The sequence below is a fragment of the Leptinotarsa decemlineata genome, unplaced genomic scaffold, assembly GCF_025532065.1.
Source record: "Leptinotarsa decemlineata unplaced genomic scaffold, Ldec_3_MD MMD2_tig00001719_RagTag_RagTag, whole genome shotgun sequence".
In the NCBI taxonomy this organism is placed as follows: Eukaryota; Metazoa; Arthropoda; class Insecta; order Coleoptera; family Chrysomelidae; genus Leptinotarsa; species Leptinotarsa decemlineata.
Window position 1 is genome coordinate 5897175 of NW_027412569.1, and position 24426 is coordinate 5921600.

Here is a 24426-nt window from a genome sequence, read left to right on the forward strand (position 1 = left end):
CAAACAATGCTGTTGCCAAGATGACTTTATTCACAATTTTCAATAAAAGATATTAAGTTCTAGGTATCTTGTAGTTTCCACATGAACAAGATATATATTGAGTAATCTCATGTTTCGTAAATCGACCAACAAATGTTTTTCAATTCAATTGTTGAATTGTTGTTTAAAGAGAAATTCAATCAACCTTGTATATTTATAAAAATGCATTATATTTTCTACCAGTAAAAAGATGGCGCCACTATTTTCTGGTACAAAGAAGACAGTTGTACAATCTTCAACGCATCTTGAAAACTTCGTTAGGATGGCAACATCTTGATTTCATAGTTCGAACAAGAAGCTCCGGCAAAATATTGGTTATAACACAATAAACGTGGTCGCAATTTAGTTTATTTCTTCTGACTATAATTTAATTCAAAAGATATTGCTGGACGAGCCATTGTAATAAATAAGTTTTGGAAAAAGAACAGTTAATATTAAAATCCGTTTTCCGTCAGTTTTGCATGACGCTAGCGCAATCTTGCGGTAATGGTCTTCTCAAATTTGAAATCGAGAATTTGTTAAATTTGGCTAAAATTGTTATACACGAACCTCAATATAATCTATATGTGGATTATAAACGAAGTAAATACTATCTAAAGAAATAACTTATTCCATACCACGGTCTCTCGAGGTGCCTTTCGCTAACCAAGTTGATATCATGAGAAGTTTTTTATCTTTGTATTTTTGACAGTTAAGTTAATAATCTCTTGAAAGCAGTTTGTCTTTGAAATTTACTTCTTTGCATCTTCTTTTTAAATACACATCTTCTTTTTAAATAGTTCATTTCAAAATTAATTGCTTTCTTCCTTTCTTTCGAACATTCCCGCTTTTTCCTGTATAAAGGTGGATAATTAGAAAGCCAAAACTTTTCTTTCCCTAAAATTATTCTCTCTTAAAAATTTAATCTTTTCAATTTGAGTAAATGAATTAATTTGATAATTACTTGATGAAAATTATTATCCTGATTTAATTGTGGTAGAAGGTATATGTAATGAAAAGCAGCGAAAATGTTTATACAAAAAATAAATATACTTTTTTATTAACTTTTTTGAACCATGCACTCATTATCCTTGAATAAATATAAAATCTATGTACAAAGATGATATAACAAATTTCTAGACAATTCGCTGTTTAATACTGTTAAAACCACAGAATATATTTCGAAAGAAAGATTTCCATCTGCTACCATTAGTCCGCGCATTCTTTTCTTCAAATTCCAACTGGTTATCCTCTTCAGACTCTTTGTTCTCATTCCATGTACCGTTTTCCCCAAGTTCTGACAGAGAAACTTCTTTCAATCCTACACTTTCACTCCATGAGTTTTCGTCACTTTTCATTGGGGAAACATCTTCCGATCCTTTTTCTTCAATTTTTGATGGAGAAACCTCTTCCAATCCTCCATTATCCTCCTTTAGAGAAGGCACATTATTTTTCTCAAGTTTAAACGGAGAAATCTCTTCCAGTCCTACACTTTCACTCCATAAGTTTTCCTCAATTTTTATTGGAGGAACATCCTCCGATCCTTTATTCTCGTTCCACGTATTTTTTTCTTCAATTTTTGACGGAGAAACCTCTTCCAATCCTACACTTTCCTTCTTTGGAGAAGGCTCATTACTTTCCTCAAGTTCTGACGGAGAAATCTCTTTCAGTCTTACACTTTCACTCCATAAGTTTTCCTCAATTTTTATTGGAGGAACATCCTCCGATCCTTTATTCTCGTTCCACGTATTTTTTTCTTCAATTTTTGACGGAGAAACCTCTTCCAATCCTACACTTTCCTTCTTTGGTGAAGGCTCATTATTTTCCTCAAGTTCTGACGGAGAAATCTCTTTCAGTCTTACACTTTCACTGCATAAGTTTTCGTCAATTTTTATTGGAGAAACATCTTCTGATTCTTTATTCTCGTTCAACGTATTTTTTTCTTCAACTTTCGACGGAGAAACCTCTTCCAATCCTCCACTTTCCTTCTTTAGAGAAGGTACATTATTTTCCTCAAGTTTTGACAGAGAAATATCTTTCAGTCTTACACTTTCACTGCATAAGTTTTCCTCAATTTTTATTGGAAAAACATCATCTGATTCTTTATTCTCGTTCAACGTATTTTTTTCTTCAACTTTCGACGGAGAAACCTCTTCCAATCCTCCACTTTCCTTCTTTAGAGAAGGCTCATTATTTTCCTCAAGTTCTGACGAAGAAATCTCTTTCAGTCTTACACTTTCACTGCATAAGTTTTCCTCAATTTTTATTGGAGAAACATCTTCTGATTCTTTATTCTCGTTCAACGTATTTTTTTCTTCAACTTTCGACGGAGAAACCTCTTCCAATCCTCCACTTTCCTTCTTTAGAGAAGGTACATTATTTTCCTCAAGTTTTGACAGAGAAATATCTTTCAGTCTTACACTTTCACTGCATAAGTTTTCCTCAATTTTTATTGGAAAAACATCATCTGATTCTTTATTCTCGTTCAACGTATTTTTTTCTTCAACTTTCGACGGAGAAACCTCTTCCAATCCTCCACTTTCCTTCTTTAGAGAAGGCTCATTATTTTCCTCAAGTTCTGACGAAGAAATCTCTTTCAGTCTTACACTTTCACTGCATAAGTTTTCCTCAATTTTTATTGGAGAAACATCTTCTGATTCTTTATTCTCGTTCAACGTATTTTTTTCTTCAACTTTCGACGGAGAAACCTCTTCCAATCCTCCACTTTCCTTCTTTAGAGAAGGTACATTATTTTCCTCAAGTTTTGACAGAGAAATATCTTTCAGTCTTACACTTTCACTGCATGAGTTTTCCTCAATTTTTATTGGAGAAACAACTTCCGATTCTTTATTCACGTTCAACGTATTTTTTTCTTCAATTTTTGGCGGACAAACCTTTTCCAACCCTCCACTTTCCTTCTTTAGAGAAGGCACTTCACCAGCAGCCTTTTTTTTTGTTGATTGTGTCTGGGCGCGGATACTATTTGCTAGTTCATCAAGCCTTCTTATTATTACATCGAATTGACTATGAGAATATCCGAGAGGCGGGACAAAATATTGGTTGCTAAGTTGTTTTCTCAGCCTTTTTCCAATTTTGTTTCCTTCCGGTCTCATTCTCATCTGTCGAGGAGTCTGCTCCACTATTTCACTGTTGTGGCATTCTAAACTGTTTTGTTGATTGTTTTGACACCCATAAATCTCACTATTAAGTTTCCTGTTATTTTCTTGTGAATTTCGATCTCCACCTTTCCTTCTCCTCTGTCGAAGAGTCTGCTCCACCATTTCACTGTTGTTGCATTCCAAACTATTTTGTTGATTGTTTTGAAACCCATAAATCTCACTAATAAGTTCCTCGTTACTTTCATGCAAATCTTGATCTCCATCTTCCCTTTTCTCTATGACCACTACTTGACTAGGGTCTACTTGTATCGGTTGCGGTTTGTATTTGTAATACTCTTCATCGAAATCGCTTTTCCCGCTGTCACTATCACTTGGAGCATCGACATTTCCAAATAACAAACCGTGATTTTTCAAAGCTTGCTTTTCACTATAAATTTCCTGAGACGTTTTGAGAGTTTTTCTTCTTCCAGTATTCTCGACTTCTTTAACAACTTCTTCAACGCGGTTTCCGAAGAAATAGTGTCTAGTTTCTACTATCTGCCTTTTGCGTCTGGGTCTGGATCGAATTACATTGCTAGCATTAGAATATCTGCTCGTTCTCTGGTATATATCGTTTGCTTTGGCCTCATTCCTTTCAATTTCTTCAGCTGGAATAGCATCTTCATCCATTTGGTCTGTACGTGTCGGTTATCAACCCACACTCTGAAAATAAAAAAAGGCTTTAGTCGACGCAATTTTTACTGTGAAAACATCTAATTTCTTAGAAGGCAGAAAACATCTTGATAACTGCCGAAAAAACTTTCAAAACTCAAGTAATATATGTGATAACCATGACCTGATGGTGGTCAATTTGATTCACAAAAAATGTATCAGAGATAGTATTTCACATTACTGGTGTTGGAATCTGTCATCAGAGCATATAAAAATGTTAAAAAACAGCATATGCATATGACGAGTAACAATTTTGTCGAAGACTAATCTTTGTTTCTTATAATACAAACAAGTCTGCCTGAAAAGTTTTTTAGAACTTTCAGGAAAAAGGCGAATCACTAATATTTTGTGTATCGACTTTTCAACTGATTTCTATGCATTTAGATGTTCTGAGATGTAAAAAAATACTCAAACAATAGGGAATATGCATAAAAAATAAAAGGCCTGATTTTTTTCCTGAGCTTTTAAGGTCCTACGATTACACTCAATTCGTTATTTTCTGATTTGATATGTATTTAATTATTCAAAACATAAATCAAAAAGTGAAAAATTTACGAGCGAAATTCAAATTTGTAAAATGCCCCTCCATTGGTCGAAATGAAACATGGCGTCATACGGCATGTCCTGTCAGTCACCAGTGATTTATTTTCATACATTCAGGTTGTGTTGGAGAGAAAAATTGGTTGTATTGCTATTCTAGCTTAATTTTCTAATATTTTAATGTCAAGAAATACTAAGCGTCATCAACAGTAATGACGGACAACGGTTTTGTTAAAGCACAGTCGGATAATCTTCCAAAAATAGATGCATTCATGATGACCACATATTTTGCGTCAAACCCGGATTTTACATCTGCTGAGGTTAAGGGAGTAAAAGCTGCAAGGTAATTATGGTAAAACATGGTATTTTTAATCTAGTAAATCTGTTTTTATGCATACATGCACTTATAAAATTATTTCCCTCAATATAACCTCAAATGTTGTTTACATTCATTGTATGACATACGTAAATAAGGTTAGGAACTTTAAGGTTATGAAACTTTATCTGGTGTAGTTTTTATAGTGTTCGGACACATTGGTACCAAGCAATATCTATAAAATGGCTTGTTTTCTTCTTCCATGATTATTACGCGATATTTAAACTAACACACCTTGTTAACTATCAAACTAACTCTCAATGTGAACAATAAACTGACAGGACGTGCCCTATGACGTCACGCCTCAAGTGCGCGAGAAATAGGAGCGTTTGAACTTGTCAAATTAAACCAATATTTTTAAGATTTTATGAAAAAATAATTATTACTCTTACAGGTATGTTTATTTTTTTTCTATATCAAAATGAAGTGAATATTGAATGAAAAAAATTAAAAAATTGTCTGCATATTCCCTATTCCAGAACAATAGGTTATTTTGCAAAACACAAAACTGTATTATGAAAAAGGGTTTTTTTGGGCTAGGTTAGGTTAGGTTCAAAGTGAGTGTGTCTATTCGACCCTCCACCGCAACCCGCCAAGGTTTATTGTGGCTCACACCTATTCACACTCGACCAAATAAACCCAGCTTCTTAACGAAGCCGATAAGTTTGTATGGCGAGTGGTCTTTCAGGTCAGATGATAAGAGTACGGCTCTGCCGAACTCTAAAAACCCGATTCGGTTCCCAGCGGGGCAGGCACAAAGTATGTGCTCTGCTGTTTCATCATTTTCCAAACAGAGGCGACACACACTGTCTTTCGAAAGTTCGAGTCTCTGCATATGATGATTCAAACGACAGTGACCTGTAAGAAGGCCTGTTAGACATCGTAGTTCATCCCTACTATAGTCCAAGAACTGTTTGTTGTCAAGCTTCGAAGGATGGAGTGAGCTAATTCTGGAAGATTCTGCCAGAAGTCCATGCATCTTTTTGCCTTCCAGGTATTCAATCTTCGTTTGGCAAAGCCTAAAGCGATGTCAATGACAGGTTCTGGTCCGATGTTTGTCGCACCCTCGTTTGCAAGGGAGTCAGCAGCCTCATGACCTTCCAGGCCGGTATGCCAGGAATCAAGACCAGAGATAATCTGTCGAATCTTCCTATCGAGGAGAGTCGTTTTTGTCAATTTGCTACCAATTTAGACGTTGCTCGGTAGGAGCCAAGAGCTTCCAATGCCGCTTGACTGTCTGAAAATATTTTTATTGACTTGTGTATGAGGTTGGATTCTTCCAATCTCTCCGCATACAATTCAATAGCGTAAATTTCCGCTTGAAATACAGTCACATAGGTTCCTAGGCAGCTTGATATCTCTGTCCTGGGTCTGCGACTGAAAACACCTGGACCAGAACCGAATGTGTTTTTGATCCATCTGTGAACCAACAACTATCTGCTCTGAATATTTCCTTCTCCCGGAGGATCCAGTCCTCTCTACTCGAAAACAATACTTTATAAAGCAGTTCGTAGTTGACAGCTTGGGCTAACTTGAGGTCCTGAATGAATGTTTCAAAACAAGTCTTGTAGCAGTCCTGTTTCACAATGGCGGCTTCCATGCCTTCATTCCTGTCGGTTATTCCAAACAGTGCAAGGAACCTTACATGAACCTGGAATTAATTCTTTGCAAATTTAATTATAAAGACCAAGGTTGGCAAGCGTGCGGTGATTTGAGAATCTTGGGCATGTTGCATGGGCAACAATCTGGGTTTACCAAATTCCCTTGCTTTTTGTATCTGTGGGATAGTAGAGCGAGCGAATCCGGATCAAAAAGCGTTGGCCTCCGAGGGAGCTTAACGTTGGCGGAAAGAACATCCTGTATGAAACTTGGGTGCCTCCTTCTACCACGGCTTCACATAAAGCACTTCTAAGGCATGGACATTGCTTCAAATACTCAACATCAAAATTTCCAGGACTCTCAAACGCAAAGTTGAAGGAAGGTGTTTTCGTTGGACCAGATATTAGATGGCTTATGGCTGATCCACAATTCATTATAACCACAACGGATCCTCAAAGGGTGGATTCCCTTCAAAGAGGTCATAGAGAAAGTTTTAGGCAATAAAAACGACCCTAACTACAAACAAATCGTCAAAAGGATGTTAAAAGTATTTCAAGCTTTAGGTTGAATTGAGAAGTACATTTTCTTCATTCCCACCTCGACTACTTTCCAGAAAATTTAGGATTCATGAATGAAGAGCAAGGAAAAAAATATACCACTGAAGTTGGAGCGTCTTTATGATGGCAGAATATTGTTGGACGCTTCAGAGATACCTTCCAGATACTTCCTACAAACGAAAATGTACCAAAAGGAGTCTCACTGGAAAAAATGTGTTAGTGCTTAAGTTAGGTTAGGTCCAAAGTGATTGGTTCTATTTGATCCTCCACCGCAACCCGCAAGGGCTTATTGTGGCTCACACCTATTCACACTCGACCAAATAAACCCAGCTTTTTAACGAATCCGATCAGTTTGTATGATGAGTAGTCTTTCAGGTCAGATGGTTAAAGTACGGCTTTGCCGAACTCTAAAAACCTGATTCGGTCCCCAGCGGGGCAGGCACAAAGTATGTGCTCTGCTGTTTCATAATTTTCCAAACAGAGGCGACACACACTGTCTTCCGACAGTCCGAGTCTCTGCATATGATGATTCAAATGACAGTGACCTGTAGAAGGCCTGTTAGACATCGTAGTTCATCCCTACTGTAGTCCAACAACTGTTTGAAATCAAGTTTCGAAGGGCGAATAAACGCCTTGGAGTGAGCCAATCCTGGAAGATTCTGCCAGAAGTCCATATATCTTCTTGCTATCCAGGTGTTCAATGTTTGTTTGGTAAATCCTAAATAATCGATGCCAATGACAGGTTCTGGTCCGATGAAGCTGCTTGCAGCACCCGCCTTTGCAACGGAGTCAGCAGCCCCACTGTCTTCCAGATCAGTATGGCCAGGAATCCAGACCAGAGACAATCTGTCTCTGGTTAGTGCTTACTACTGAATGTATTTGAGTTAATAAATAAGTTTATTTCTGACCGGGATATTATAAGCTTATATCGTCATAGTTACGCTATCAATAAAGAGGGTCATAACTCCCTTGGGACATTATAGATTTTATAATTCCCTCTACCTTTCACAAGTAAAAATAAATAGAAATGTAAACTGAACCATATTTTATTTATTCACGTCATTACAAATAATAAATGTACAATTTTGAAATGTTCCCTGAAAATTACTTCCGCCACTGGAAACAATTTCTTCTTTTGTATGGCTGGAGCTTCTGTTCACTACAGTCGAGGTACCTGCCTCTTCTGATGACAAAGTAGACAACATACGTGCCGTTTTATTTCTCAATTCGATGCTATCCTCCAAATACCCCCCCGCCACCGTGGAATAAACACAATTACTACCAAATCTACCGAAAAACATAGAAAATTCCTTACCAGTTCTTGAAAATATGCCAGAAATACAGTTTCAGTGACATCTTTTGGCATAACATTTTTCCGTGTCAGCCAGTCCAGATATATCTTGTATTCTTTTTGGTATACGGCTTCACTTTTCGATGGAATTAATGATTCTCTTGCTTGTTCAGCTTTTTTCAAAATATCCTCCATTATATTTGGGGTAGAAAACACGTTTTCACCGCAAACACAGCTTGATAACAAAGTTCTGTTTATAAACAAGTAACATAGCAACAACCTAGCAACAAGAAAACTCTACTATAATCAACGGTACCTGATTCAAATATACCGGGAAGGTAATGAATTGGTACATTTTTCCGTTTCAAAAATGAACAAAATTTTATTGAAATCGGTCAGAAATAAAATTATCTATGTACCACGGGAATTAATGAGCCTTAATAACCTCAGGCAATTGCTGTCCCTCGGGCCAGAGGCCCTCGGGACGCAAATTTTGCCATCGGTAATTAAGGCCCTCCTAATTCCCTTGATACATAAATAACTATTTGTTACGTAATTATAAATAAAAAAAGTTTAGTCTTTTATTTCCTATTTTGAAATGATAACATAGATCCCTACATTGTCAGGAAACGTGACGTTCTATGACAAAATGAAAGTAATTTTCGGATTCAGAACACCCAAAACATAAGAATAAAAAAAACAGCTCTCAATTTTTTTTTGCAGACTTGTGTAATGAAAGAATATCTGATCACGGTAACATGGACACGCACTTCAATATATTTTTCAAATTGGCACCACTTGATATATGAAATAATACCTGGGCATATCATTGAAATAGATCCTATATTAGAAAACTATTCAGTTTGAAACACTTTCACAAATGAAAAACAAGAGATCCGCTGGGTGTTTTTACCGAAAAAACTTTTATTTGCGAATATAAAATCTGTAACATATTTTGTTATTGTTCTGAATCTCATCGGTGATTTTCTAATATGCTCACATTGGAATAAAAATCCTCACCCCCGCTACAAAGTCAGTTTTCTTAAGAATATTTGACAATCCATTCATGGATGTTAGCGTTTGTGAAGGGTGTATATTCCACCCTCGGACAAAAATATTGCATATTTTATTGAAAGTTTTTTTTCATTATAACTTCTTTTTCTAAAGTATTTTACGTAAATTTCCATTCGGTATAGATAAAAGAATGCTTGGACATAATCGCTATAGCTGAATAAGTGAAATAATGATAAAAATTACAAAGCTAGCCTGGGAATTCTAGGTCTTCTCACTGGAACCACAAATGTGCGGTTGGCTCCTGTCGTTGACTCCGTGCGTATGTGTTGTTTCCAGCTTTTGGCAAACAAGTGTTGCCAATCTTTACACTTGGCTGATGATTACACCGCGCTGATGAAGCCAATAGCCAGAAACACGTGTCCGCGGTTTGCTCCCCATTTGGAGTGTTGTGTCTACGAATTGTTTCATCTTTGAGTTGTATCATACACACTCGATAAACTCTCTATCTGTATTTATACTCTGGACCCTGATGCCACGCAGGTAGCTATAGCTGCCTACGTGGTAATGTTAGATGTAGCCTGGGAATTCTAGGTCTTCTAACTGGAACCACAAATGTGCGGTTGGCTCCTGTTGTTGACTCCGTGCGTATGTGTTGTTTCCTGTTTTCGGCAAACAAGTGTTGCCCATCTTTACACTTGGCTGCACCGCGCTGATGAGGTGATATATATATATATATATATATATATATATATATATATATATATATATATATATATATATATATATATATATATATATATATATATATATATATATATATATATATATATATACATAAATCGATTTAATTCGTGAGGTTGCAGTCAATAGCTGGGCTGTTACAAAGAAAACTCTTTGTTATATGTCAAGCTTTCGGTATATTTCACACCTTCGTCAGGACAACTACAATAATAAGATTATATATCTTGTAAAAAATATATAAATATGAAGAACTCACTAACGTGAGAATAAAATATAAAATGGTTCAAAAACAGATAGAAAAACATTAATAAATGACAGTTGATAAAAATTTTGGCTGACAATGTCAAGTGGGAAAATTCTGAATGATACTCGAATTACTAGATTTTTTATTTTCTTTATCATATTTCAGTAGGTACGTGTAAATTTTGCTAAGACTATCAATATCAGTTCGTTTATTCATTGAATGTTCTTCGTTATTAATATGTATCATTTCCAAAAATATTCTTTTCGTTGTATTGGTTTCTCTATCTAAATATATATCTAAATATATTTTTGGAAATGATACATATTAATAATGAAGAACATTCAATGAATAAACGAACTGATATTGATAGTCTTAGCAAAATTTACACGTACCTACTGAAATATGATAAAGAAAATAAAAAATCTAGTAATTCGAGTATCATTCAGAATTTTCCCACTTGACATTGTCAGCCAAAATTTTTATCAACTGTCATTTATTAATGTTTTTCTATCTGTTTTTGAACCATTTTATATTTTATTCTCACGTTAGTAAGTTCTCCATATTTATATATTTTTTACAAGATATATAATCTTATTATTGTAGTTGTCCTGACGAAGGTGTGAAATATACCGAAAGCTTGACATATAACAAAGAGTTTTCTTTGTAACAGCCCAGCTATTGACTGCAACCTCACGAATTAAATCGATTTATGTATATATATATATATATATATATATATATATATATATATATATATATATATATATATATATATATATATATATATATATATATATATATATATATAGTGATTAACAAAATTAGTTAGCTCCCTAACTATATTATTAAATGGGAACTGTTGGAAGGTAGGTTGCACTATATCGTTTACTTGAACTATACGTAGGTACTTCAGTTACTCAGTGTTTATTACTTCTATGTGGAATTCGAATTGAGGTATGGAAGAAGTCCTCAAATCCGTTTTTGGAATACGCATTACCTGATATCGTGATGTGTTGTATAGCAACACTATTTGTTTTCTGAGAAAAATGATGTTTCAGTTTCGATTTTTGATCAGCTTCCACTCAAAAATTATACTTAGAAATTTCACTAAAATCTGTACAAAATGTAAGAGCTGTGGATACAATTTCGCCATATTGTTGAAAACTATGATTGTAATAATAACCATTAATAATGACAATAAATGTTACTGTAATAATTCAAAGTCATAGCCAACTAGAAAAATACGTACCGTGCTCCTTCGACTCGTATTTTTTTTCAACCAACCCTAGTAAATGAAGAATATCATATTGGGCAAAAAAGTTCTAATATATTGGCAGTTATTCCTTTTTGATTATTTCTCCACTTCTTCGACAGATGTCAAAGGATATTTCAAAACTCCTTTGACATCTGTCGAAGAAGTGAAGAAATAAACAATCAAACTGCCAATATATTAGAACTTTTTTGTCCCTTTCTGAAGACGGAGGCAGATTTTGGCCTCCGAAACTCTAAGATTGTGGAAGGTAACAAATACCCAAAAGAGGTCGATAAAAAAGAATACCATGTATTTATAAAGTAGACTACAAATTATTTTAGCAGAATTGGCACATTTATTTATAAAAATATAAATATACTTTATTAGAACTACGAAATACAAATCAATTCACAGAATTCATTTTATAAGAAAATCACCTCGAAGGTGCAACTTCGTTTCCTCCTGTACATAAAAGAGTACGAAGCCTGTTAGAAAAATAAGGTGAATGTTCAAATTTCGCGGGCTACAAACATTCGACTAGCGTTTTTTATGTTGGTACAGTCGTCCCAAACATATGTTCACAGGTGACAGGAATAAAAGTTAGAAGTGTTTTGTGACCCTGACCGGCCGATAAAAAAGTTGAGAAAATGAAGAAAATTGTTATGGTGAATCATCGAATCACTATCAGTTGTTGGTTCACAGATGGATCAAAAATACCTTTCGGTTCTGGTGCAGGGTTTTCAGTCGCAGACCCATGATAGAGATATCAACCTGCCTAGGAACCTATGCGACTGTATTTCAAGTGGAACTTTACGCTATAGAATTGTGTGCGGAGAGACTGGAAGAATCCAACCTCATACACAAGTCAATAAAAATATTCTCGGACAGTCAAACGGCGTTGGAAGCTCTTGGTTCCTCCCGAGCAACGTCTAAATTGGTGGCAAATTTCCAAAAACAACTCTCCTCGATAGGAAGACTTAACAGATTGTCTCTGGTCTGAATTACTAGCCATACTGGCCTGGAAGGCAATGCTACTGCTGACTCCCTTGCAAAAGAGGGTGCGACAAACAGCTTCATCGGACCAGAACCTGTCATTGACATCGCTTTAGGCTTTGCCAAACGAAGATTGAATACCTGGATGGCAAGAAGATTTATGGACTTCTGGCAGAATCGGCAGTGAGCTACAATTAAAATAGTTGTGTGATTGTACTGTATAGGTCACCATCTGCACATACTCCTCGAATACGTTTCAAAAAATTTTAGGTATATCTATCTGTGTGGAGATTTGAATATTAACAAACTAAATTTGTCAGTGAAAAATGTAATGTTACACGATTTGTTAGGTAGTTTTGGTTTAGAGTCTCTGATTAATGAGCCCACAAGAATAGCTAATGGAAGATATGGTCTAACGAAGACCTCTATCGATTATTTAATAACAAATATACCGCACAATTACTTAAAAATCCTGATATTGAACATACCGAATGCGAGATAACGGAAAATATAACCAAGAGAATTTTTTATGAAAATTCGATGATGGAATTTAAATCACTTTTCAGAAATACATATAATAAAATTCTTGATTTCACTGATGTTAAAAAAATTGACGATTTATTTGATGTTTTCTGGAGCGAGTTCATATATTGTTTTGAAATAGCTTTCCCTAAAAGAAAACTCAAGCTTAAAAAGAAAATAAACTCCCGTGTCTTCACCTTTTCTCAAACATTAAGAGAAGAATCAAGGAAACTTAAAGATCTTGATAGTCTTAGGAAAACTTATCATGATGACAACTTAAAAGCCCTGTATAAATCTAGGAAAAAGATGTATCTTAAGAATGTTGAAGAAGGAACGAAAACTTATTACAACACAAGAACAAGACCTTGTGGCAAGTTATTAACACAAAACTCTATGGAAATCACACCAAAAAGGAAATAATATGAAATAATGAAAATCAAATTGTAGAAAATGAGAAAGCCAACTCTGACTTATTTGCCACTCACTAATCTACATCAGTCCAACATGAACTCATTTCTCATTTCAAAACTCTGTCCAATGAATGCACCAGCACCTTGAAAATAAATAACTCTATGTTTTTTCTACCCGTATCTCCAGAGGAAATAAAAACTGTTATACTTAGTATGCCAAATAAACATTCAACAGTTGTTGATGAAATACCGGTTAAATTATTTGAAGAATGTATAGATTACTTATCACAATGTTTTGCACTGATAATCAATAAATCTGTAGAAATTGGTCAATTTCCCAGTAAATTGAAATTAGCCTTGATTATCCCTGTTTTCAAAAAAGGGAATACTCTAGACATAAACAATTATCGACCTATTTCTTTACTGAGTGTACTATCTAAAGTGATCGAAAAAATAATGACCATCAGTCTTAACAACTATCTCAATAAATTCCACTTATTAACCCCTTCTCAACACGGTTTTAGAGAAAAATTCTCCACCGAAACTGCTACAATTGAACTGATACAATTTATTAATGATGGTTTAAATAGTAAAGATTTTGTAATAGGTATATTTTTTGATCTTACATGTGCATTTGATACTTTAAACATCACTTTTGTGAAAGAAAAGTTGGAAAAACTTGGAATACGAGGAAATATTCAAAATTGGTTAATTTCATATCTATCTGACAGGAAACTTATAGTGAAAGTTAATAGTGTGTGTTCCTCAGAAAATGACATCTTTCTAGGAATACCGCAAGGTAGTGTTCTTGGTCCCATGATCTTTCTTCTTTATATAAACGATTTAACAAATTTTATATCTCAAGAAAAAGTTTTCTTATATGCTGATGACACGTCCATTATATGTAGAGGGAAAACACTTGATGATGCAATTAATGCTTCACATGCTGTCATACACGAATTTGAGTCATGGTGTTTCAGAAACAGGCTAATTATTAATTATGATAAAACCGTATGTATCTAAAACAAATTCAATCGATTCAAAAAATATTAAAATTCACATAAATAATCATGAGCTGAAAATAAGCAATGAAACAAAATTTCTGGGCGTCACCCTAGATGAACTCATTGCTTGGACTCCACATATAAATAAGTTATGTTCTCAATTGAGTCCATCATGCTTCGCCATTAATACATTAAAATATGATTTAGACAAGGAGTATCTGATAAATTCTAAGATTGCCTACAACATAGTTGTCTGGGGCCAAAGTGTTGATGTGCATAGAGTGTTTGTGATACAAAAACGAATTTTAAGAACAATTTTCAGACTGAAGCCAACAGAAACTTGTGGGGGCTCATTTATTAAAAACAATATATTACCAGTAGTGGGAATATATCTATATAAATTATTGATTTATATCCATATCAACAAAAGTAATTTGAAAACAAATGCAGAATTTCACAATTATTCCACTCGAAATAATTCAAACCTCCGCATTGCTAAATGTAATGTGTCTCTATAAAAAATCACCTTTACATGCAGGTGGTGACTTATATAAAAAATACCGACTGATTTTAATTCAATTAAAAGTCCTTCAGAATTTAAAAGACAATTAAAATTATTTCTCTGCAAAAACTGTTTCTCCAGTATTGATGAATTTTAAACTACCAGCAATCTGTTTACAATATTTAATTCCATTTAAAGGTAGTTGCCCTATTTTTATATCTTAACTTATTACCCTTATTATTATTTGTGTTTGATTGTAATGTACTATTTTTTGACATGTTCTATCCAATCTTTTTTTGCTTACAGAATACATTTGTATTCTATTCTATTCTATTCTAATCTTCCTGGATTGCTGCGATGTCTAACAGGCCTTCTTACAAGTCACTGTCATTTGAATCATCATGTAGAGACTCGGCAGATACGTACTTTAACCATCTGACCTGAAATACTACTCACCATACAAATTGATCGGCTTCGTTAAGAAGCTGGGCTTATTTGGTCGAGTGTGAATAGGTGTAAGCCACAATAAACTCTTGCGGGTTGCGGTGGAGGGTCGAATAGGCCCACTCATTTTGGACTTAACCTAACCTAACTATTAGAGAAGTTGCTGAGGATGTTGGCATTTTTTTAGTAAATTTTGGACTTCATCGGTGATTCAGATTTGCTCAAAAGAATCATAACTAGTGACGAATCATGGATATATGCTGTCATAAGTGTATTATGTCTGAGGGTGGCTATTCTGAGGACAACAAACGAGAAATTGATGATACTTTCTGAGAAAAATGAAAATTCACCTTTTTTGCAAAGACCTCGCATTCCGTTCGAAATTTCAACCAATATGTACTTTACTGCAACAACAGCACAGTAGGCTCAAAGCTGCCAACAACCCTCCTTTTCTTACACCTGCCAGTAAGTTAATGTCGTCCTCTTGTGCTATCGATGGTTCACTAACTTCGTTTCTCATGATCGGGGAGAGATTGTCGCTCCTTTCATTTAGAGGGTTCTGTGGTTGTTGCACGATCGCCTCAATACTGCTTGTCGAAATATCATTCTTCGGTACAATCCGTGTGTTACTTTCCAATATAGGGGTTCCTGGTTTTATCTGCGGATCTTTGCGAGTTTTTGACATGCCCATACTGCTATTTTCTTCAGCAACCCAAGGATTATTTTTATCTTCTGTTCTATTGCATCCTGGTTGTTTTCGAGCTGTTGGCACATAAACTTTTGAAAACTCTGCTGGAGAGTGACGCGGTTCATCTTCATCAAGTGCATACAATAAGTTGTTCGCCGTTTCGTTTTGAGGGTTCTGCGGATGTCGCATGATGGTCTTATTGTTACTTATCAAAATATCATTCCTCGGTACAATTTCATTGTAACTTTCTAATTTAGGAGTCGCTGGTTTGATCTCCTGGTCTTTAGGAGTCTTCCACACATCTCTAATAGTATACTCTTTAGCAACCCATGGATAATTTTCTTTTTCAACTTCTATTTTATTCACGTGTGCTCTTGCGATATCAATTTTTTCCTTTGCAGAATTCTCTACAACTGTTTCTGAGTAATTGGAGGAAGAATTTGATGACTCATTACTGCCAAATCTCAAAAAAGTGTTCTTTTGTGTTTCTGGTGTCTTAGGATCCGGTTGTTTTTTCGAAGCATCTTCTAATATCTTCTGTTCTCGATTTGATGCTACCTGGATATGCTTCGAATGGTTTGGTTCCGCGTAAATGTGCATTAGATGGTTGACTGCTTCGTTTAAATCATTTGAAAACCTGTTATGTGTATCATTATAAATGTTTCCCTCATTTGGAACATAATTCACCAGATGTTGCTGAACAGAATTCACCAGGGGCGTTTTTGGCATTTCTGTTCGTAATTCCTTGTCTATTCGCAGATATTCTGCATCCATCGGAGTCGTTTTATTTATACTTTGGTGCTGCACTAGATGGTTGAGTGCTTCGTTAAAATTATTTGAAAACCTATTATGTGTATCATTATAAATTTTTCCCTCATTTGATACATAATTCACCAGATGTTGCTGAACAGAATTCACCAGGGGCGTTTTTGGCATTTCTGTCCGTACTTCTTTGTCTCTTCGCAGGTATTCTGAATCCATCGGAGTTGTTTTATTTATACTTTGGTGCTGCACTAGATGGTTAAGTGCTTCGTTAAAATTATTTGAAAACCTGTTATGTGTATCATTATAAATTTTTCCCTCATTTGGAACATAATTCACCAGATGTTGCTGAACAGAATTCACCAGGGGCGTTTTTTCAGTCCGTAATATCTTGTCTCTTCGCGGATATTCTGCATCCATCGGAGTTGTTTTATTTATACTTTGGTGCTGCACTAGATGGTTGAGTGCTTCGTTAAAATTATTTGAAAACCTGTTATGTGTATCATTATAAATTTTTCCCTCATTTGGAACAGAATTTACCAGATGTTCCTGAACAGAATTCACCAGGGGCGTTTTTGGCATTTCTGTCCGTAATTCTTTGTCTCTTCGCGGGTATTCTGAATCCATCGGAGTCGTTTTATTTATACTTTGGTGCTGCACTAGATGGTTGAGTGCTTCGTTAAAATTATTTGAAAACCTGTTATGTGTATCATTATAAATTTTTCCCTCATTTGGAACAGAATTTACCAGATGTTCCTGAACAGAATTCACCAGGGGCGTTTTTGGCATTTCTGTCCGTAATATCTTGTCTCTTCGCGGATATTCTGCATCCATCGGAGTTGTTTTATTTATACTTTGGTGCTGCACTAGATGGTTGAGTGCTTCGTTAAAATTATTTGAAAACCTGTTATGTGTATCATTATAAATTTTTCCCTCATTTGGAACAGAATTTACCAGATGTTCCTGAACAGAATTCACCAGGGGCGTTTTTGGCATTTCTGTCCGTAATTCTTTGTCTCTTCGCGGGTATTCTGAATCCATCGGAGTCGTTTTATTTATACTTTGGTGCTGCACTAGATGATTAAGTGCTTCGTTAAAATTATTTGAAAACCTGTTATGTGTATCATTATATATTTTTCCCTCGTTTGAAACATAATTCACCAGATGTTGCTGAACAGAATTCACCAGGGGCGTTTTTAGCATTTCTCTCCGTAATTTCTTGTCTCTTCGTGGATAGTCTGAATCCATCGGAGTTGTTTTATTATTACTTTGGTGCTGCGCAGAAAAAAACATAGTAGACTTGGTCAAGGTCGAATCATATTGGGTTTCTGATATCTTTGGCTCCTCAACGCTATTGTTCCAGAATGAGCTGGATACGGATTGATTTTGATCAACAAAATTACCAGCGTTTGAAGTAGGTATAGTTGAGTCGCACTTATCAGATATGATGAAAATGGGTTTCTTCGATGTGCTTCCTTTTCCCATATTTTTGTTGACTTCAAATGCTCCTTCATTAACGGCTATTCTTGGAGTGCCTTTCTTGTGATTGCTCTTGATATTCCTTCCTTTATTTGGAATCCCACGTTTTTTTTTTGGATGTTTCACATTATGATTCGTTTTATTTCTATTACCTTGCTCTTTGATAATATTCTTGTTCCGAATAACCACTACTTGGCTTGAATTTATCTCTATTGGTTGCGGTTTGTATTTATAATATTCCTCGTCAAAACTGCTTTTTCCACTGTCGCTTGAATTATTATCACTTTCGTAGTACAAACCATGAATTTTCAAAGCCAAATTATCCTCCTCTCTTTTGGAAATGCCTGGTCCAACGTTCTCTTTAGTTTCCTCATCATGTTTCTTGTGATGCCTTTTGTAGTAGTATCTTGGATTTTGCTTTATACATTCTCTTTTCCTTCCTGCACCCTCTATAGTGGTCCAGTCTGTATCCATTACTAGTCGATAAATTCCAATCAGTCTTCAGGACATAGGTAATCCTGCAGATGAAATTATTATTTGGTAGTGAACATCCAAAAAACCATTTGAAATATGTACCTTTTTCAAAAGTTATTTCTTTATTGATTTGAAAGCTTGAGATAAGATTAGATCCACCAGATGGTTTCATTTTTGACTAAAGCAACACACGCTCCTTCAATCAAAACAGAAAAAGGTGAATTTATGCACCACATTCTTACTTTCTTCTTACAAGAGGAAGATTAAATTGATCTTCTTAAAGATGATCACTTGGTGATCGAAACACGTGTTGAGCTGTTAAAAATAACGGTTTGGTGTTGGGATGAAACCCCACTAATAATCATGAACACACCAAAGGTTCCAAACAGTGCCTCACAAGAGGAAGATTAAATTGATCTTCTTCTTGAAGATGGTCACTTGGCGATCGAAACACGTGTCGAGGTGTTGAAAATAACGGTTTGGTGTTGGGATAAAACTACAGTAATATTCACTATATGAACAACCTTATTCCAGTCATATCATTACAGTAAAAGGTTGATTAAATGAAAAATGAAAGATCAAGCTATGAACCTTCGTTATACAGTGTGTCCGCAAAGTATAGAATAAAGTCGATATTACCAAAACCAAAGGTCGTTTTACAAAAACCTGAAACACGTCGATTTTTAATTTTATTATTCTACGCAACACCCTATATTTTTTGGTGTCAAGTTTTAGATAATCCGTAACGAGCTGATTCCGAAAAGGTGTGATACTTGGGGTCTAACGGACAGAATTTGAAAGATGTGCGCTTAGAAAAAAAATTTTATTGAGATCTTATAAAAGTAGGAATTAAATAATTATTTTATATTTCTTTCTAATTATTAATTTAACAATGGGAAGGTAATCCAGTAATAAATACATGACGTTATTTTAAATGTTCGAACTGTAGTCCTTGTTGTAGTTGACAGTAACCGTGCTAGATTAGATTAGATTAATATGGGGATCCTGTGCTACACTGCTACAGCCACTACACTGCGACCTCTGCAGGTCTATTGTGTGTGCCCTCATGTATGCTAGAGTTCCTTGTCTAGGCCCGTCCTTTGTAACTAGACTCCATAGGCCAGACCTCAAGTTCCCCATATATTGAGAGGGTTGTGGTTTTTCCTCTCCTAATGTTGCAAACCTTATCCTTGACAGACCTTCGCAATAGCATAGTATGTGTACGGAGGTTTCCTCATCCTCTTGGCAAAGCCTGCATAGGAATGTGTCTGCCAGTCCGATGTTGTTCATGTGTTTGTTGAGTCTACAGTGTCCCATCAATAGCCCGACCAGAACTCTAGTTGATCGCCTATTCAGACTTAGTAGGTATTCCGTGAATTTTGGCGATGGCTCTTTAATGAACTCTTTGGCCTGTCTCATACTCGGCGCCTCATTCCACCATTTTTGAGATTGTTTTTCCTTCCAGTTGCTGTTACAACCGTGCTAACAAGTATTACTTATTAATTTAAAAAAACTAGGTAGCTAATATTTTTTGTTGTTGTGAAATGTCATTATTTCGATTGACGTTCAGTAACTGTTGAATAGGACAGTAGTTGTTGTATTAATTCGTGAATTTTCTGTAGTATTGCTTCGAATTAATTTGAAGTAGTAATGAATTTAAGTGTAAAGCAAAGAATTGAAATACTTATGATGACTGGCTATGGAGACAGATCGCGAACTCGGATGGAAGTGTGTAACTTATTGAATGAAAAATATCCAGAAAGACGCATAACGCAGTCAGCAGTAAGTAATATTGAAAAGAAATTTCGAGAAACTGGTACAGTTGAAAATGAATGTAAATTAGGTCGTCCTTCTGTAAATGATGATACAAAACTAGATGTTCTACTTGCTTTTGAAGAAGATGTGCACACTTCTGTTCGTAAGGTTAGCCGTGATTTCGATGTCAGTAAAACAACTGTACACAAAGTATTAAAATTGGAAAAATGGCATCCCTTTAAAATCGAACTTCTACAGGAATTAAACGAGGATGATCTAGTTAGAAGAATAGAATTTTGTGAAGCCATGATGGAAAACTGTCACCGAGACCGTCTCCTCGTAAAAAATATAATTTTTTCTGATGAAGCCACTTTTACATCAAATGGTGGGGTCAACCGTCAGAATTGTAGGCACTGGGCCAAAGAAAATCCCCACTGGATGCGTGAGCATCGTACACAATACCCGCAAAAGGTAAATGTATGGGCTGGCATTGTGAGAAACAGGATCATCGGACCCTACTTTTTCGACAGTACTTTAGACGGGCCAACATACCTTCGATTTTTAAAGGGATATCTTGTACCTTCTTTAATTAATTCATTCCCCAGTAGAATTAATCCTGGAAGTTTTGATGAAAGTTTATGGTTTCAACAGGATGGTGCGTCTCCACATTATGCTGCAGATGTTCGAAGGTATCTCGACCACATGTTTACCAACCGATGGATTCGTAGACGTGGGCATTGAATGGCCAGCGAGGTCGCCAGACTTGAATCCGTTGGATTACTTTATGTGGGGCCATCTGAAGAAGGCTGTTTATAATACGAAACCAGCAAATATTCAAGAATTAAAAGAGAGAATTCGAACAGAAATAAACAATATTTCTCAAGAAACCATAAACAAGGTTCAACAAGAATTTATTCAACGTTTAGGTTACTGTCAAATATAGCAAGGACATTTAAAATTAAGTCATATTTTTAACTGGATTACTTTCCCACTGTTAAATTGATCATTATAGAAAAATATAAAATAATAAATCAATTTCTATTTTTATTAGAAATCAATAAAATGTATTTTTTAAGCGCACATCATTCAAATTCTGTCCGTTAGACCCCAAGTATCATACCTTTTCGGAATCAGCTGGTTACGGATTATCTAAAACTGACACCAAATACAGGGTTAAAAAAATTACCGATGACGTCATCACATCAATATGGATCACCCTGTATAATGAAATTTTATTGTGAAATGTAGAATATAAAAAGAAAAAATCGACGTGTTTCAGGTTTTTGTAAAACGACCTTTGGTTTTGGAAATATTGAATTTACTCCATACTTTGCGGACACACTGTATGTAAAAGTTCAACTACAAATACACTCAAAGACGAGTTTAATGAAGGTCATAACGTATCCGAACCTGAAGCCTGACATCTACAAAAAATTCACTAACAAGACATTGCAATTTATGTGACTTCCATCCATCGTATTCACTGGGATTTACCGGATGGTGTAGTGAAGCTTTTGGAATATGGATTCATGAACGAATGTTGAAGATATTTTGGACTCACTGAATCACAAACCGGAATTGACCTTTACAACACTCAAACGGAATTTCGAATATTTGTGACAATTTGGGAAAAGGGGACTGAATATGAGATTCAGAAAAACAAAACATAATAATCAATAATATAAATAATCTTCAAGAGTTGTACCAATGTCGATCAGTTGATTTGCTATGAACATCTATCCTTGATACAGTGAACTTGTATACTCCGTAAAGTGCTTGGGGGAATCCCACAGATTCACAATTTTTTTAATGTAATCACAATCTCTCTCACTTTACTTTTCAAGAAGCAATACCGTAAAGACTTTGATTTAGGAATATTCCTCAGAAAATGGTACATATTTCTCTGTTGTCTCTCAATGAGGACTTACCAAGATTTCGAAATTCCACGTCAAAAATTGGGGCTTCCTTCTCAGAATTAGTTATCGCCATACACTTACACACAGTTTGATATTGAAGTTCAATATTTCATTTCTGCCATAACATTCATATCATAGTGGAAGCGACTAGATCGTATTTGATCGATTGTTTTATCAGTGGCCCATTACAATATTTACATTGATTATAGGAATAGATAAAACGTTCATTGTTCAGAGATAAGGAAATCGTGAATAACTTCGATTACAGTGTGTACACCATTGCAGAATTCACGTACAAGGAATGTTCAAAAAATAAGGGGATTTATTAATTTATTCTTCATTTTCTATTTTGTTTCCTTCAGAATAGTCCCCCTCAGATATAATACACTTGCTCCAGCGTTTTTCCTAATCCTCGAAGCAGTTCTGATACTTGCGCACTTTTTGGTATGGTCTATCCATTCCCAATTGGAACGGCAATAAAAATAAGAGTACAGTCATAAACATTTTTTGCCTGTGGCCCCTAGTCGCCCAGATAGTTAATAAACGTGCTATCAAATGTAGTTGAGGAGTAAAGGCTCGGCTAGCTGGACTGGCTGAAAACTAATTTTTTGTCCGTTTCACAATATTTCTTTATCAGTGCCGTGTGTTCGTGTGGTTAGGTGAGGTAGTGAGTTGTTTTGCAAACCGATTTTTGAAAACTTTTTCTAGAGATCAATTACCCTAACACCAAACTGATTTTTTGCACTCGACGCGCGTTTCGCTAACAAGGTTAGCATCTTCAGGAGAAGCAAATTGATACTGAATCTAAAGACAAGGGTTAGCTGTTTATATACCTGAAGTTTTATGGTCCGATGTGGACTTTGTTTGTTAAATGATGATTATCCTAATTAATTTTTCGGTAATTCACAAGTGAAACCACTACTTGCAAATTAATTTGTCAACAACAGATTAAAAAGCTGACTCTATTAGCATCTGGCAAGAACATTGAAACATACTCTATGTTTCAATATTCAAATGCATCCGAATATCCTATTCACTGGTAGTTCTTTTTCACATTGTTCACCATCGCTATTGGAATCACTACACTGGAAAAAGTCTGTGTTTTTATCACACTCTTATTACTATTAGTACTTGTCCAAGGACGCCATATTTTAAATAGATAACAAAAATTTCAAGTAATTATAACTGCACCAGTATCGAATTTCAACACTCAAATCGCGATCGGTTCCTGAACTGAACACGACGGCGATACCAATCCCCGCATTCCCCGATTTCTATTCGTCACCGTAACATGACTTCAAATTTAATTTTATGACTCTTCAGCCAATCATAAAACTCGGTTAGTAAAAATTATCCAATACGAATCGCCAAGTCTACAATTCAGTGGACTAGTTCGCAGCCGGTTTATTTCTATGTATTGTTTTTTTGGCCTTTGAGAGTGGCGCCAACTTCAAAAGTGCACAATATTGTTTACTTCGACTATACCAAATATTTAAAGCATCAATATAATGTACATAATAACATAATATCCCAAAAAATATGTTACAGATGACAGCCATTAACACATAATATAAATACTATTTTTAGCTGCTATCGCTATCTCGAAAACGGTAAGACCTACAAGGTTGGTTTCATTGAACAAAAGTTTTTCATTTTGGGGAACTAGAATACTTTTTTCAGATCGAGAACCTCAGTGGTTGTTTTTGAAATATTCGCCAAAAACTAGAATTGGAACTGTCGATATTGTGTCATATTTGTTATAATCTGATAAAAAACAATTTGCAATGCGACGGTTCCTTCATTAGATTTCATCTTTGACTTGATTTTACCAAATACAGACCTATATTGTAATGCATATCTAAATTTGTTATTACAGTAGCTACAAGTCAATAAAAAAACTGAAGGTCCGTATTTAAAAAAATAAAGTTGATGATGAAATATAATCAACGAAACGTCGCATTGCAAATTGGTTTTTATCAGATTATAACAACTACGAGTATGAAACAGTATTGAAA

General features: G+C 35.2%; 2 protein-coding genes across 4 annotated transcripts in view; both read right to left on the minus strand.

Annotated features, from left to right (window-relative positions):
• Window positions 1-1045: 1045 nt before the first annotated feature.
• The window catches only part of LOC111504229 (uncharacterized), a 31561-nt gene continuing 8180 nt past the window's right edge, over window positions 1046-24426 (minus strand). For both annotated transcript variants that reach the window (XM_023158743.2, XM_023158751.2), the window contains exon 2: window positions 1046-3839. In XM_023158743.2, the coding sequence (XP_023014511.2) occupies window positions 1155-3806 (2652 nt within the window). In that variant the 5' untranslated portion in view covers window positions 3807-3839 and the 3' untranslated portion in view covers window positions 1046-1154. The remainder of the gene's footprint in view (window positions 3840-24426) is intronic.
• On the minus strand, window positions 11752-22584 carry LOC111504220 (uncharacterized). Of its 2 annotated transcripts, none has more exons than XM_023158730.2 (2): window positions 22424-22584; window positions 11752-18784 (listed from the first exon to the last, which is right to left on the minus strand). In XM_023158730.2, exon 2 carries the CDS (start codon window positions 18738-18740, stop codon window positions 15723-15725), a length of 3018 nt encoding a protein of 1005 aa, XP_023014498.2. In that variant the 5' UTR covers window positions 18741-18784; window positions 22424-22584; the 3' UTR covers window positions 11752-15722. The 2 variants fall into 2 exon arrangements, with proteins under 2 accessions (XP_023014498.2, XP_074032470.1); XM_074176369.1 differs by having other exon boundaries at window positions 11752-18790.